A 15,297-nucleotide genomic window follows, 5' to 3' on the forward strand; every position below is an offset into this window, starting at 1 on the left:
ACTAAAGTCCACTTTATCCATTTCACTATTCGGAGATTTCGCTATGTTGCTGGTTAAGAAAGCACGAATCATGACCCTTTGCCTCCCAAAGACCACCCCAAAGATCAATAATCTACCATCCAGACAGATCAGTTGAGTAGAAGCCAAAGCACTCACCAAGCTTTGACATTCTGTGTTGTTTTGTACATCTGTAGAAGAATTACACAAGAGGACAAGCTGGCACCACATTCAATAAATATCCTCATCCCCAAACAATTCCTCTGTCCAGCCATCCAGGCTCCAGTGTAGAGCCCATGGGTGTAGCTAGAAGAAACTGGGTGGGGATTAATTCTCTCTGTGCCCTGTTCATCTCCTAGCTTTCCACTACCTTCCACCTTCACATCTGAAGAACTTCTGCTGGTGGTATTTTTTTGTTCCGAGGGCATATTCAGTCGAGCAGCAATGTTATGCAAAAATGAAGCCAAAGTTCACCAGAAGCAGCTTAGCACAAGTGAATCCCCAGGCAATCACTTTCTCCTTGCCCAAAGTCTTGATGTGGGAAAGGGAGTCAGGAAGAAATGCCCTACTAGGAGCTGTGTGAACCAGGTTAAGTATCATAGGATGAACAGAGCATCCTTATATCTAAGCTGGAAACTTGCTCAAGTCAGCTTAAAGAAAAAAATGTATTAATTGCTTCTGTACACACATACACATACACATACACACACACACACACACACATATATATATATATACAGCCGTACCTTAGTTTTTGAACAGCTTACTTCTAGTTTGGGCTCCCAAACACGGCAAACCTGGAAGTGAATGTTCCAGTTTGCGAACGATTTTTGGAAGCCAAACGTCCAACAGGGCTTCTGATTGGCTGCAGGAACTTCCAGCAGCCAATCTGAGGCCACGCTTTGGTTTTTGAACGTTTTGGAAGTCAAACAGACTTCCGGAACAGATTCCGTTCCACTTCCAAGGTACAACTGCATATATATGTGTGTGTGTGTGTGTAGAGGCAATATTTTGGTGGGGAAAATTTTATGAATTAAACTTCTAATTAAAAAGCAGGTGATATGAGTAAGAATGACCCCAACACTTTGGTAGATGTATGAAACTGTCCCCTTCAGACTTCTATACGTCTATTATGTTGCACTGAATGTGCTTTGCCTTGGGATTCAAATATTATTCCCTCTTGGGAGACAATGGTCTATCAACTTGGCTTCCTGCTTTTGATTGAGTAACAGTGGAATAATTGCATAGCTGGCTAGCAAAAGGGGAAAGGAAGATCCCAAGGGAAAGTGGGTCATCCACAGGCTTAAGCAAGCCTGACCCACTGATCACTCAGGATTCTAAAGGAGTCTGGATATAAAGAAAGGTACGCAAGCTAAGCCAACCTCTATAAGCCAGGTTAGGCTATGTGCACCAGTCACAAGGGCTTAGGTCTATTGCAGCGAGTAAGTCAACAAAGCCCCAGCCTTTGGCTGGGCACAGTGCAGCTCTGGAGCTCAACAACAGAAAAATGCTCATAGTCTGTCACATCCAGCATGTTTTCCCCTCCTACTAAACAGTGGCAGACGCTTTGCTGAATTAAAGAGAACCGGGGAGGGGAAAGGGTCATGTTTATTGAGGCACACACTGGTGGTTTAGGTAGCAGCATAGGCCTCTGGGATATCCAGCCACAGACCACAAAATCTGAATTAGTATTTCCCTAAAAAGCAAGAGAGCTCAGCTTCCACAGAGCAGGCTGCCTAATGTTGTGCCATCTTCATTGAAAACTGAAAAACAAACTTGAAAAATAAGAGATAAGAAAATGGAAAGCAGGACTAAGCATACACAAAAGCGCAAAGAATTCTTTAAACAAGAATCGAGGCAAATGGCAACCTTTTCCCAAGTCACTGTAACTGATTCAAGTCGGGGAGAGAAGTGCAGCCTTATGCAATGACTTGAGAATCCTGATAGACAAAGCCAACACACGGACAACACACACAATAACTAAGTGGGCAAGGCAGTGCCTTTTACTGGGTCAGGAGCTCAGTTTGTGTTTACACGCTTTGAAAATTCAGAACGATCTTTCAGGCTGCAGGAAGACATTGCGCGATACCTCCACTCCCAAATACGCCATCGTGCTAGTGTCTCATTAATGGTTCCCACTTCAATCCCACACATCCAACAGGGTCATCCCTGAAACAGTGTGAGGTGCCCAAAGTATGAGGCTGTCTGCCAGTTCAGATTCAGGTCGGTAGCCGTGTTGGTCTGACGCAGTCGTAATAAATTAAAAAATTGTCCGGTAGCACCTTAGTTGGTCTCTAAGGTACTACTGGACAATTTTTTTAATTTATTAATTTATTTTGACTGCATCAGATCAACACGGCTACCTACCTGAATCTAGAACCATGGAAGGCACCACATTGAGTCGCATGAAATGGAACTTAGTGCTAAGTTGCTCCTGGACAATTTTTTTATTTATGCCAATTCAGAGATAGCAAAGGTCACCCCAAATCTTGCATATGGCCCTCATGGTTACAGTATTGGCTGTCCCAGCCTTTCTATATGCCAGTGAACAGCGTTGAAATAAACTATTCAGACCAGGAAAAGGGGAGAGCAACAGCCTAAATGGAAAAGGCCTTCGGGATGGATAGAGCAGTTAGCATTTCCATCCACAAAAAGGAACATCATGAGCTGAAATGGAAAGAGCTGAAGTGATCCTGCTGCACAAAAGGAGTATGAGCAGTGTATTTTCAAAAGGATTTATAGAAGTGGGGATGACGTCCACATAATGACAGTACAAGATGAGAACCCATCCTGGGTGCAATGGTCTGAGTCCCTCCGAGCTGCTTCCATCAAAGTCCAAACCAGTAGGGAACGTCTGCTTGCCTGGGGTCGCCTTTCTGCCTCTGCCTCTCATCTTCCATAAATTTCTTCTGGGTATCTTCAAAAGAGCCAGGCTCAATGACTTCTTCTTTTTCTGGAAACAAGTCTGGAAACTGAAAAGTTTGTCCCGCAGCCTAAAGATAGAAAACAAATGCTTAATCTCATGTTCCGGTAGCAGCTACAACTCTTTGGACAGCTGTGGGAAGTTTCAGCTGGTCCAGAACGTTACTGCCAACCCCCAAAAGACTCAGCAGAGCTTGTAGGAAGTTAGATGCAGAATATTTTACCTTACCTTTCCTCCAAAGAGCACAGGGGTAGCATAAATCCCTCCCCCTTTTTTATTCTCACAGAAACCCTGCAAGACGGACTGGTCACTCTGTTGGCCTAAGATCACCCAGTGTGCTTCACTGTTAAGTGAGGTTTGAACCTGTGACACCTCAGCCTTCGTGCCAAATGACCGCATCACACTGGCTCTCTCAGTGCCACTTACTACATAAATAACAGACAGGCAAATATCCAGCACTGGTTCAATAATGACCCAGATGTCCATGCAGAAAACTGTGACTTAGGAAATATGGTGCAAGGGTTTGTGGTACATTCAGGAAGCAGGTGGTCAGATCAAAAGATGCTCCTGCCTAGCCAAAAGATCAATTGCTGGAGAGAACATATTGAAAGACTGTATACATTTACAAAATTGCATTTCTCGATTGCAGCAGGTGTGAGTGACAACACCGATCCAGCAGATGGTCTTGGGTTACCTCAGAACATTCTTCAACTCATTCTTTCCCCCCAGAATAATGTATCAAGAGAAGACAAATGCACCTCCATGTGGTTAAAATTGCTAGGGGGCAAACAGCAGTTTTATGGGTACTTTCCCCCTTTAAGATAGATACAAAAGTGGTGGGGACAGAATCACCACTGAAGTGGATCAGTTAGGGAAGATTTTCAGTGATCTTCTCAACCCTGGGTCTGGTAGCATTTGGTCCAGGTGTGTGTGTGTGTGTGTGTGTGTGTGTAACCGAGAGAGAGCGTGCATTACAGCACAGACCATGGCTATTGAGTGTCTCCATGTCTGCTGCACAACAGACCGAGGAAAATGATCTGCTAGACAAAACTGTGTAACGATAGGAAATAAAAAGTGATTCTTGAAATACATGTAATTCCTGAAATGTAGGATTACATTTACAGCAATCACTCCCCATAATGAAGAGAGTCTATGCCAGCACAAAGAGCGCTGCCACAGACTCAACGTCTCCCATTTGGAAAACAATCATCAGCTGACCTTTTCGCTTTTATTTAACAGCAGGAACCTATTATTCGAGGACAGCATTCTATTCCGTTGACATTATCTCTTTATTTTTCCATAGTGTATGCAGTGTTGACAACCTCATTAAAATCAACCCTGTCAGCTTTCCATTCAATTCAAGTAGAGAATTTGGTATAATAAAACTATCAGACAATAACGTCGCATAGAAAGAGGTGTTATAAAAATATTGTCTGGGGCTATTTTGAAACTACTTTCCAAAATACCTTCACAGCTTTAGCCCACCCCTAAAGAACTTGGAAATCAACAGCATATAAAACTCAGAAGACATGAGCATTTTTGCTGCATTTCTACAAATCAAATTTTGCTTTGCAAGCTAACTGAGCTTTTGCCAATGATAGCGGTCTCCTGCAATGATTTTGGATGTGTGCACAAGGGAACTAGGCCCACAAGAAGGTGCAAATTTAGCTTGCTACATCTATGGCTTCTCACCCTACAGAACAGGTGATAGATCTTGGTCCTAATTTACAGAGATCCAGGCCTCAAAGCAGAAGCACTACTATGTCATTCCAAGTTCTAACATAGGAGGTCAGACCCCTACATACATAAGAGACCATTTCCACCCCTGCATGCCATTGCCAAATGCAATTTCTCTGTCCTGCACCTCTAATTCTGCCCTTTAGGAAAGATCCCAGAAACATTTTTGATAACTGTTCCGGAGGTCTACTGAAATCCAAGCGTGAACATTTTCCAGAAACAACACAAGAAAGAGAGAGAAAGGGCTTTTAACACCTGGGAGCATTTTGGGTGTGTGCTGTTGCTGTCCACCTTAGTTCTAAAGAAACTAAAAAACAAAATAAAGCAACAAAAATAACTCCAGTATAGACACCAAGGGCAGCATTGGAAAGTCACCAAGCAACATTAGCATGGTTGCCACCTGTCCCTTCTCCTTGCCTGCACAATGTCGTCACTGAGTGATGCTTCTACATATACCAGGGTTGGGGTTACTGCCAAGCTGAAAACTGAGAGGCCTTGTCTTATGGTAGACATGGGACCTTCTGTTCTCAAAGCGCAAGGATATGGTCTGTGGGATGAGCCAAGGTGCTAGCCCTTGAACTTTTCTTCTGCACACTCAACCCTAGTCACAGAGTTGGGAGGCTGAAAGTATACTGCTCAGGGCAGATGTTTCCACGAAATGCTACATCTCTTTCCCATCCTCTTCATTTGTTTCAAGTAAGAAGGCATAGAGCAATGCTCAGACGTGATAGCAGAACTAGACAATACCCTTCCAGCTATCTAGGGAAAGTGCTCCCAGTTCCCAGTTCCAAGGCTGGTCAAAATCAAATATTGAGCAGAAGTCAATCTGTTTCTGGAACCTTTTAATAAATAGAAGTCAGTGCAGACAAGTTGGCTCTTTCCACCTCTTGTTTTGCCGAGAAATGCTGATCTTGGCCAGCGGCCAGATAGGATTTGAAACAGCCAAGACATTACATTGAACTCTCAGAACTGAAAGCCTTATAAATCCTCACAATACCATGCAGTAATTTTGCACTGGTCAGATTCCGGAGTGCTGAAAGCTTTATGAAAAATAGTTACTGTGCATGTTCAGTAGCTGGTTTAACTTGACTATTTTGTAACTTCAACTATATCCAGAGGAATAACTACACACAGAGGGCTAAATATCCATACAGAAACCCTATATCTTTTGTCATAGCAAAGGCCGCAAGTGTAAAAGATGGTGGTTTATTACTCACTGAAAGTCAAATCTGAACTTCTGCCACATTTACAACCATTTGTTTAGGACCCATGGACAAAATCTCTCAGCAGGGTCAATGGACATTTGCTATGGGTCTCGTTTAGGATAGGATTACAGCTATGGGAGCAATGAACCTTACAAACAAACCACTTTGCTCCAACCAGGGAAGGTCTACTATGATCTCAAAGACCCACACCCGTCAGACGGACTGCCGTGTTCTGCAGCAGCTGAAGCTTCCACAGAGCCATCCAAGGGCAGCTCCATGAATAGTCCTTTACGCAAATCTCGCCTTGAAGTTCTGAAGGCATACATGACTGTAACGGGATCCAAACCGGGGAGAAGGGAGAAGTGCCTTACTACTTCTACCAGGTGAAGTTGTTGACTGCACTGTAATTTGATGAACAGTGACTCTACAACAGAACCAGCAGGCTGCAAAACAACAACAACCAAGAACACAGCTGTCATAGTTTGCACGACCCCCAAACCACATCACACGTGCCAGCCATGAACTATTCGAAGCAACAAGCTTCTGAGTTTTTAGAAGGTTCCAAGACGATTATGCTAGCCACTAGGTCACACACCCTTCTCAAGTGATTTGGCATCAGCTAACCTGGTAAATGCACCCGCAGATCTTGCATGCCTGAACCTCACTAACAGCAGGAGGCGAGGGAAGAAGGGCAGAGAGCAGCTGAGGTTCTCCAGGCACAGAAGCAGTTTCCATTTTGATATATAACCTGGTTCTAGTTTTTGAAGCATAAAAGTCAATCATTAGTTCTGCATCATAATTAAGGCTACAAAACGTTTTCTCCTCGGGAAGAAGGGAGAGAGCACACCAAGAACAGCCTGAAACTCCTGAAGGTGATATTGACCACAAGCACTAATTTGAGGTCATTTGCAGTGGGAGACAAATACCACCTGCGCTGAACTATTCACTTGCCAAGTTCGGTGTGTGGGGGGGGAAAAAGAGTTCTCAATCTTCCAGACAACCTGGTCCTTGTGCATGCGAGTCAATTCTCTACTCTCGCCCGTACGGCTATGTGTTATATGATGTCTAACACATCAGGGTTTTCATCTTCCAACACTTGAAATGCAATGATTAATGTGTGCATATTATATTGCATAAGTTGCCCTGGAAACTAGAAGCTGATGACTTCCAGAGTAGGGAAACGTAACTGCTGCCTTCAAGACAAAACAATATTTCTCAGATGCGTAAGAATGCCAGCAACCAAAGACAAAGAATACAGGGAAGAATAATGCTGCCACCTACTGACTCTTTCAGGAGGCAAACATGAAAACCTTCCAAAACAGATGGCTTTCTTAAAGGATTACCCAGAACGTCTAAGAAACATGAACTTGTTTGAGCCTTGGACTTGTTTACTCCAATCAAGGGGTGAAGCAGGGTTTGAAGCAAAGGAAGGAGGACGGAAAAGAACCTCGAAATGACCAAGGACTCTCTTCTTGTCTGTTTCATCCTGGACTAGCTCTTTGTGAAAATGATACCACATCACGAACCAAGGCAGGAAGCTAGAGCATCCTAGCTCACCTTTGCAAACAGAGCCTAGGGGAGGTACCTGATTTATGATGGCCACCACCTCAAATGCATCCATTTGATATAAATCAGGCCTTAGCAATGTTTTTCCTCCTACGTCATTCATGAGTAATATTATTTCTAATGTAATACTGAGTTACGCACAACTAAGCAAGAAAAACATAACAGGAGCCCTACAGGATTAGCCACTAATTAAAAACTAATGAGAAGTAGGTTTTAAAAAAATATGACTATTGGTTCAAAGACTTCCCAGTCATGAGGAACCGAAGGTGAGTCATTGTTGAGAGCAAGATTAAGGTCAACCTAGAAACTTTGCACAGATAAGGACAAACCCGTTAAGGTTGAAGAAGAGCTTCTCCATTTGTCTCTGAAAATGTTAACTAAAGGTGGCTTAAAAGAGAAAGAATGAAGAGTCATCTCACAGATCAGCAACTCATTAAGATGCAATAGTTAATTATCAGGGAGCCAAAAGATACAAAGAGTGTGCAGGGCACAGAAGGAGTGAGGATACACACACACAAACCTATAGGTCTGTCTGTCTGCATCAAAAGAGCACCTGTGAAGTTCAGCAAGGCTCCCTGATCTTCTCTCAAGCCTGAAAGGAGCAGGAGGAGCTGATCTCTGCAGCCTCCCTGAGCTTCACAGGTCCAAAACAGCAAGACTTTGATCCATGAAGCCCAATGCAGCAAGGCATATGAAACCCCTCCAGTTCCTGAGCCGGGAGAAGAGCAAACACAATTTTTGGCTACACGCTGAGGATACCAAAAATTAAAAGAGAATTGATACTAATATTGCCAGTAAGATTAAACGATTTCACTCTACAGCTGTCCTGTTCAAATCTGTGTTCTTCAGCTGCTGCTGCAAAAAAAGTGAGAATCCAGTTGTGAGACTAGCAGAATGGACATGACATTAGCACCACAGAGTCAACATTCTGAGTCCATGAACTGCTGCACTAAGAAAACAGTGAACATTGGGGATAAAAGCACTTTAAACAATTTCTCAGTCACCTTCTTGTAGCCCTCAGAATTGTAACATCCTGGCCCAGCCTCTCCCCTCAAGAATGTGAGATAAATATGTCAATAAATAAAAATTAATGAGAACCTACCCAAGTGACGCTGATGCAAAAACCCCACATATACATTATGTAAAAGAATTTAAGTCTACCCCCTCTCTCCCCCAACCTTATACCGTGTACAACATTAATGTCTCACATCGAATGTAACTGATTTGTAGAAAAGACTATGCGACCTGAAAATAGAGACAGTGCAGGTATTTTTCTAACCGAATAAAATCTTTAATAAAAAGTAAATAATAATAATAACACTATTAGTTCTTAAAAGGGAAATAAATCCAATCAAAACAGGCAACTGAAAAAGAGAGAATCTACCAAAAACTACTCTGTGTAAATGAAGGAACATTATGCAGATCCGCCTAAATTGCATTAACTTTAATGATTTTTAAGATTTAGAATGTTTGGGCCCAGCCACTTAAGAAATGCATTTACTCACCAGCTGTACATAAGCAACTTTGTAATCAGGCTTCTTGATTCGTCGGTTTCTGTGATCCCTCTGCTTCATTGAACCTGTTAAGCATATGAAGGCTTCACTTCACTTTCCACAAACTAGCAATTCCACCCTTCCCTAATAAATGTTTTTTTCAATTAGAGTTGGTTCTGATCTTTGGGGGAAATGAGTTTTGTAGTCTCACCAGCTGCCCTTCCTGAGTGCCAAGGATGTAGTTTTACTGCCCATGATGCTGTTTTACACTGTAATCAACTTTCTATTTAACTGCATGAGCTGTAGGTCATAGCAACACACAAAGATAATTAATGTAAAGCATCAGTATATATTTTTTTTAAATCCACATATTATGTCACGGTACAAGAGAGAAACTTTTTACTAAACTAAGAGAAGCATCCACATTGGCACAGTTCAAGTTCCTCAGCCTGACCTGCCATCCTTATCTATGCACAGCAGAAAGTGTCATTTCTGTTTCTAAAATGATGTAAGTATTTACAATTAATACAGAACCCAGAAAATATACACATTGGAACAGTCTGAGCTAAATCTCCACACATTCATTATATTTCCTCAACCCCCACCCTTCTCTCTCCTCATGCACACGTACTAGTTTCCAGTGGTTTAGGATTCTATAAGGAGGATGGAAAGTTCATAGAAATCAAACTCCCAGTGGACTGTGCTCACAGACAATAAAGCACTCAGCATGGTTAGAAAGTTCAGCACAGTTTGTCTCATTTATTTGGCTAAGGGTGCTTTAGCAAACCTCACATTTTTGCCCTTTACTTATCCATCTCCTTTATATGTTCATTTTCTCTCTCTTATAAATTTGAAGCTTGTTATCTAAAAAGATTTACTTTCCTAACCAATCTTGCAATCCTGAGTCTCTACTGCTCTCTACTATACCAACGATATTCTTGAAGGAAAACCATACTCCAGACTTTCTTACAAAGGGGCTGGATTGAATTTGAGGACTGCATTTTCTTCCATTTAGATTTCCTGCCTTTCTTCTGCAGCAGGTGTGTGGTTCTGAAGGAGTCTCCCACCCAAGTACTGGTCAGATGCAGATCTGTTCAGCTTCAGCAAGATGGTGGGCCTTCAGACCATAACATTCCTAAGTCCTGGGATAGGTGGCAATAATCAATTTTGGACAAATGCAAACACATTTTCCATTGTGTTTCCTTGTCCAAAATTGAGTTTGGTTTATGCCTTTGAACTTTATGAAGATGGACCTGAACACTCATTTGTTTCAGGGCCACCTTTCCCAAATTTTTAGCTTTGACCACAATCCCCCCAGAGGATGGCTGGATAATTAGTAAATTCTAAGGATTATATATGAATCATTAAGGATAGAGTGTAATCCACATGTGATCCTCCCAGGAATAAGAAGACAGAGATGATAACAACATCAATACAGGAACTGTTTCAATTAGAAAGAAATATAATCTTGTTGTATTGGGCATCAATAATAGCGAACAACTGCCTTTCCAAATAAGAGAGAATTAATTGGGGGGGGGGAGGGAGGAATAAACTGAAAGAGTTCTGTTGGAAAACAGAACTCCAAGTGCCCTTCAAATGTATACAGAAGACTCACCATGCTGTATCCTGGTTCTTATAGCAGCCACAGGCACTTTATATATACTTTCAAGGTAATCCTTCAATTCCACTCTTGTCATTCTGCACCAAATGCAAACAATTACAACACAGAAAGAAACACTTCTAGCATATATATTTTTAAAAAATGGTAAGATCAGAATCCCCGCGACGGGGTGAGCTCCCGTTGCTCGGTCCCTGCTCCTGCCTACCTAGCAGTTTGAAAGCACGTCATGTGCAAGTAGATAAATAGGAACCGCTCCGGCGGGAAGGTAAACGGCATTTCCGTGCGCTGCTCTGGTTCGCCAGAAGCGGCTTAGTCATGCTGGTCACATGACCTGGAAGCTGTCTGCGGCCAAACGCTGGCTCCCTCGGCCTGTAGAGCGAGATGAACGCGCAACCCCAGAGTCGGTCATGACTGGACCTAATGGTCAGAGTTCCCTTTACCTTTACCTAAGATAGCTACGTAACAATCTATGTCTTTGGGAGAAATATATTTGGCAGGGGGGTGCAGATTTTATTAACACAAATCAAGAGTAAAAAAAAACAAACCTGGAGCTTAACCCAGACACAACAGAGCTACTGTTGGCTGTGGATTCTAGTTACCCAGGAGTAGCTGTTAGGTCTTTTCCTGGAGAAACCAACCTATGCACTTGTCACCTCCAGGCTAGATGACTGACATGCATTCTTTGTTTTGGTTCGCCCATCAACTAAGCCTAACCATTGCTTGACAATGAACACACAAACGTACAGGCTCTGTGTGAGGAGATCATGGCTGCATTGCTCTTCCACAGTTATTCTGTTGCTGCGCTAAGATAAACCATGCCTTGGGTTAGCATGCTCTACAAAGCCAGGCTCATAATTTAGCTTTCACCAGACTAATCGTGACCAAGGCATGTCCATGGTTTATGGCTCACTGCTTGTCCTGGAGAGCTAACTCATGACCCGGGTTCAGACAGCAAAGGCTAAGCTCAACTCAGCCAAGCCCAGCAGGAGAACTAGGGAGGAACAAAGCAGTCCCCAGGATCCCGCAAATTCCCATTATGTCATAGTTTGGAATAATGTGACATACAAATCAGATCTATGTGAGGCTGTGCTTGAAGAGAGCCCAGACATTTCAACCTGTTTGGAAGGCCACCACTGGATAGTATCCAGATCAAGGGAATTAACAGTACCACTCTATTCTGCCTTGGTCAGACCACACCTGGAATACTGTGTTGAATTCGGGGCACCACGATTTAAGAAGGATGTTGACAAGTTGGAATGTATCCAGAGGAAGGCAACCAAGATGATCAAGGGTCTGGAAACTAAGCCTTATGAGGAGTGCTTGAAGGAGTTAGCTATGCTTAGCCTGGAAAAAAGGAGACTGAGAGGAGATATCATAGACATCTTCAAATATCTAAAGGGCTGTCACATGGAAGAGGGAGCATGCTTGTTTTCTCCTGCTCTGGAGGGTAGGACTCAAGGCAATAGATTCAAGTTACAAGAAAGGAAATTCCGACTGAACATTCAGAAAAACCTTCTGACAGTAAGAGCTGTTCAGCAGTGGAACAGACTCCCTCGGGAGGTGGTGGACTCTCCTTCCTTGGAGGTTTTTAAGCAGAGGTTGGATGGCCATCTGTCATGGACACTTCAGCTGAGTACGCTGCATTGCAGGTGTTGGATTAGATGACCCCTGAATCCCTTCTATGATTCTAAGCCTTGTCTTTGTCCTTTGGACCCAGAATACTTGCAACATTCTGGGGAGATGTCTTCTGGAAGTGTTTCATTTTAACCCGATAAGCAGACGTTCCTTTCCTTGTATGTACTTACTCCATGGGGATGCGGAATTGCACAGTGTCTTCTGGCTGCGGAACACCAGGCCTCACCATTGTCAAGAAGTAATCTGTCCGGAAAACCCTTGTTTGAGGATTTCCATACTGGTACAGGGGATATCTATAGACAGAAGTAATAAACAATTCTATTGGGGGGACTGGAATTCTTAATACAAATTATTTCAAGTACATTTATTACCAGGAAGTGGGAATCATAAACTCGCCATCAAGCTATAAATAAAAAGAATAAATCTGCTATGAAACCTTAGTTTTAAAGAACAAGCTGCTTCTTTTTCCTTATACATCTATCTCTTAAGGAAAGGTGATCTAAATGAATTTATTCTGTTCCAAGCAACTCCAACTAAACAAAGACGATGCACAGCAAAAAGCCTGCATTTGCTTAATTTTAATCATATAACTGGATTTTCTATTTGATGACCTCCAAACAGTAGAGCACAGTGACAGAAATAGGGATATATTCATTGAGCAACTCCCATCAGCCTGGCCAGGTATGGCGGGAGTTCCTAGAACCGTAGAGTTGGAAGGGCCCGAGGGTCATTTAGTCCAGCCCCCTGCAATGCAGGATTTATTGTTGGCCAATGGCGTCTGGCGGGCACCATGCATGGCAACACTGCCCGTTGCGCTAGGAAGCCGCTTCCTTCTGCCTGCCCCGCTTCGCCCGCCGTGGCGTTTATGAAGGAGCCGCGCTTGGGACTCGACCCGGGGAGCCTCCCGCTCGCCGGAGGTCAGTGGGGGCAGCGCCTTCCGGGCTGCGCCGCCACCACGGCCGCGAGGTCCTCGCTAAGCCCGGCAGCCCTTTTGAAAAGAAGCGGGAGCCGCCGCCGCCAGACTCGCACCCGGCACGGGGCGCAGAAGCGGAGCCAGAGGGAAACTCCCTCCCTCGCGTTACCGGCCACTTACAGAATTCGCCGGGCCATGATTCCCGATTTCCTCCTCCTCCTCCTCCTCCGCTCTCGTTTCCCCCGGAAGGGGCGGGCACATCTTGCTACGAGAGGGGGAGCGCATAGACGTAGAAACCTATAGAGCGGCGATGATGGCTGTTGTCTGGGGTGAATGTTGGCTCCTTTGGCCCCCTTTGTTCCCCTGCCCCTGCTGCAGGCGCGAGGGTTTCCAGCCTCAGTGCTCAGACATCCCTCCGGTTGAAGCAAAAGGCTGCCTGGTTCAGATCCCTTTTCGGCCTTGGACTCTGTTCCCGTGGGCTTACTCCGGAGTAGGCACGTACGAGTATTCGTATTGGGCTGCACTACCAGCCGCAAACCAATGCTCAGCCTCATGCAGCTACATTGCGTTTGGGATAGCTAAAAACTATTGGGAGAGACGCGCTGCCTAATTTCAGTTACGTTAAAATACCGGGGGGGGGGGTTCCTGTCATTTTCTACGAGCAGAGCCCACTTCTCAGAAGGGACCCGGAAGTTTGATTGCGTATGGGCGTCGAAATTCAAATCTGCGGATACGAGCAGCTCATCTTTGCTTTCGTTCCTTGTTAGTCTCAGTGAAACGACAGGAACGCTTCTCATTCAAAGAAACCGCACACGGCACCATAGAGATTTGGAAGTGGAGGAGGATCCTACATATTGTACTGCGCGTACGGCTGCATTCAGCTGGAATGTGAGAATGAACGTTGCGTGTCATACAAATCATTTTCTATCTCTATGGGCTCCCTCCGATTAAGCCCCTCTTTCTATGCGCGGAGGATTTAAATTAGAAAGTCACTCGCTGCACCCATTTGACGCGGCGACCCTTGCTTGTTCCACAGAGCTACGGAAAGGAAGGAGGAGAAGGGTGACCTTTTGTGCATCTACAGCTGGAATTGGTCCGCTTTGGGATTCATTTGAGAGAAGTGATGCTGACGTACTTCGCAGGTTCCCCCTTGAGATACTGCATGATAAGTGGTTCCAAGGTGGTGACAGGTGGGAGAGGCTTGTAAATATGCCAGTCAGTGGGACTCCCCTGTTCCTTATAGGCACATGAGACAAGCAGAGCATCTCCATCATGGTTCATAGCCATTGCCCTCTGTAAGTTTGAGAAGTCCTCTTTTAAAGCCACCCAAGTTGGTGGCCATCCCTGCCTCCTGTGGCAATGAGTTCCATATTTTAATTATGTGCTCTGTGAAGAGGAACTTTGCCTTTGATGTCCTGAATCTTCCAACATTCAGCTTTGTTTAGAGAACACTGTGCAGGTAAAGCACTCAACTGAGTGTATTCCTATTCACAAGCTCAGTTTATGGACACGGCAAGGCAGTGAAGCTTGCAGAAAATTTAGTCAGAACTCCCCTATCTCAACTTGTTCTTGTGGCTATTTGGAAAATCAGTGGATTCAGCAAATAGTGATGTCTCCAAGCTATTTAGGAAGGGGGAAAAGCTCTCTTGATGCCTCGCTATGATCAAGCTGAATGGCCAGCCTTTATTTCTTTATTTAGCAGAGCCAAACCTGAATGTATTTTCATGGCCATTCCCAAAGATCCTTGGCAATATGCTTTGCATGTTGAACTTTAAAGGCCAGAGCTCCCTCACCCTATGGCCACATTCTGGAAAAGGACTGGTCCATATGGTTTTCATTCAAATCTTGCAGGTCAGGCGAGTGCAGAGCCCAACTTGTCTCGGGTGGTCGTCTTATTGTACAGTATTTGTGTGGTGCTGGAGCCTGGAGGACATTCCCATTTTCCAGGTGTGCAAAACAGCTAGTTAATGCACACCAATGGGGTCCTGCTGGCTGAATCCAATGCTGTGTAGTTCTTGTCTGTGAATGTGACTGAGGGTGTTGAAAAAGGAATGAGATTTTTTGTGGTTCCATCTTTCCAGCCAGCCACCTCTGCTTTATATTTTGGAACGTTGTTTGTTTGTGATACCTTTGGACACCTCTTACGATATTCTAAATTTTTGCCTGATGGTTTGAGATTTCAAGGACCAGTTTTCATCTTTGTTTGG

General features: G+C 44.1%; 1 protein-coding gene and 1 long non-coding RNA gene across 2 annotated transcripts; one reads left to right on the top strand and one right to left on the bottom strand.

The window, feature by feature from the left end:
• Nucleotides 1–2,718: 2,718 nt before the first annotated feature.
• Nucleotides 2,719–13,659, bottom strand: MRPL23 (mitochondrial ribosomal protein L23). Its single transcript, XM_081003129.1, has 5 exons — nucleotides 13,271–13,659; nucleotides 12,348–12,470; nucleotides 10,537–10,619; nucleotides 8,934–9,007; nucleotides 2,719–2,990 (listed from the first exon to the last, which is right to left on the bottom strand). The coding sequence occupies exons 1-5, from the start codon at nucleotides 13,642–13,644 to the stop codon at nucleotides 2,826–2,828; spliced, it is 819 nt and encodes a 272-aa protein (XP_080859255.1). The 5' UTR covers nucleotides 13,645–13,659; the 3' UTR covers nucleotides 2,719–2,825.
• On the top strand, nucleotides 2,997–8,284 carry LOC308475779. Its single transcript, XR_013985382.1, has 2 exons — nucleotides 2,997–7,694; nucleotides 8,155–8,284. It is a non-coding gene; the product is annotated as an uncharacterized lncRNA (long non-coding RNA).
• Nucleotides 13,660–15,297: the final 1,638 nt, after the last annotated feature.

The sequence above is a fragment of the Podarcis pityusensis genome (assembly GCF_964106645.2).
Source record: "Podarcis pityusensis genome assembly, chromosome: 1".
In the NCBI taxonomy this organism is placed as follows: Eukaryota; Metazoa; Chordata; class Lepidosauria; order Squamata; family Lacertidae; genus Podarcis; species Podarcis pityusensis.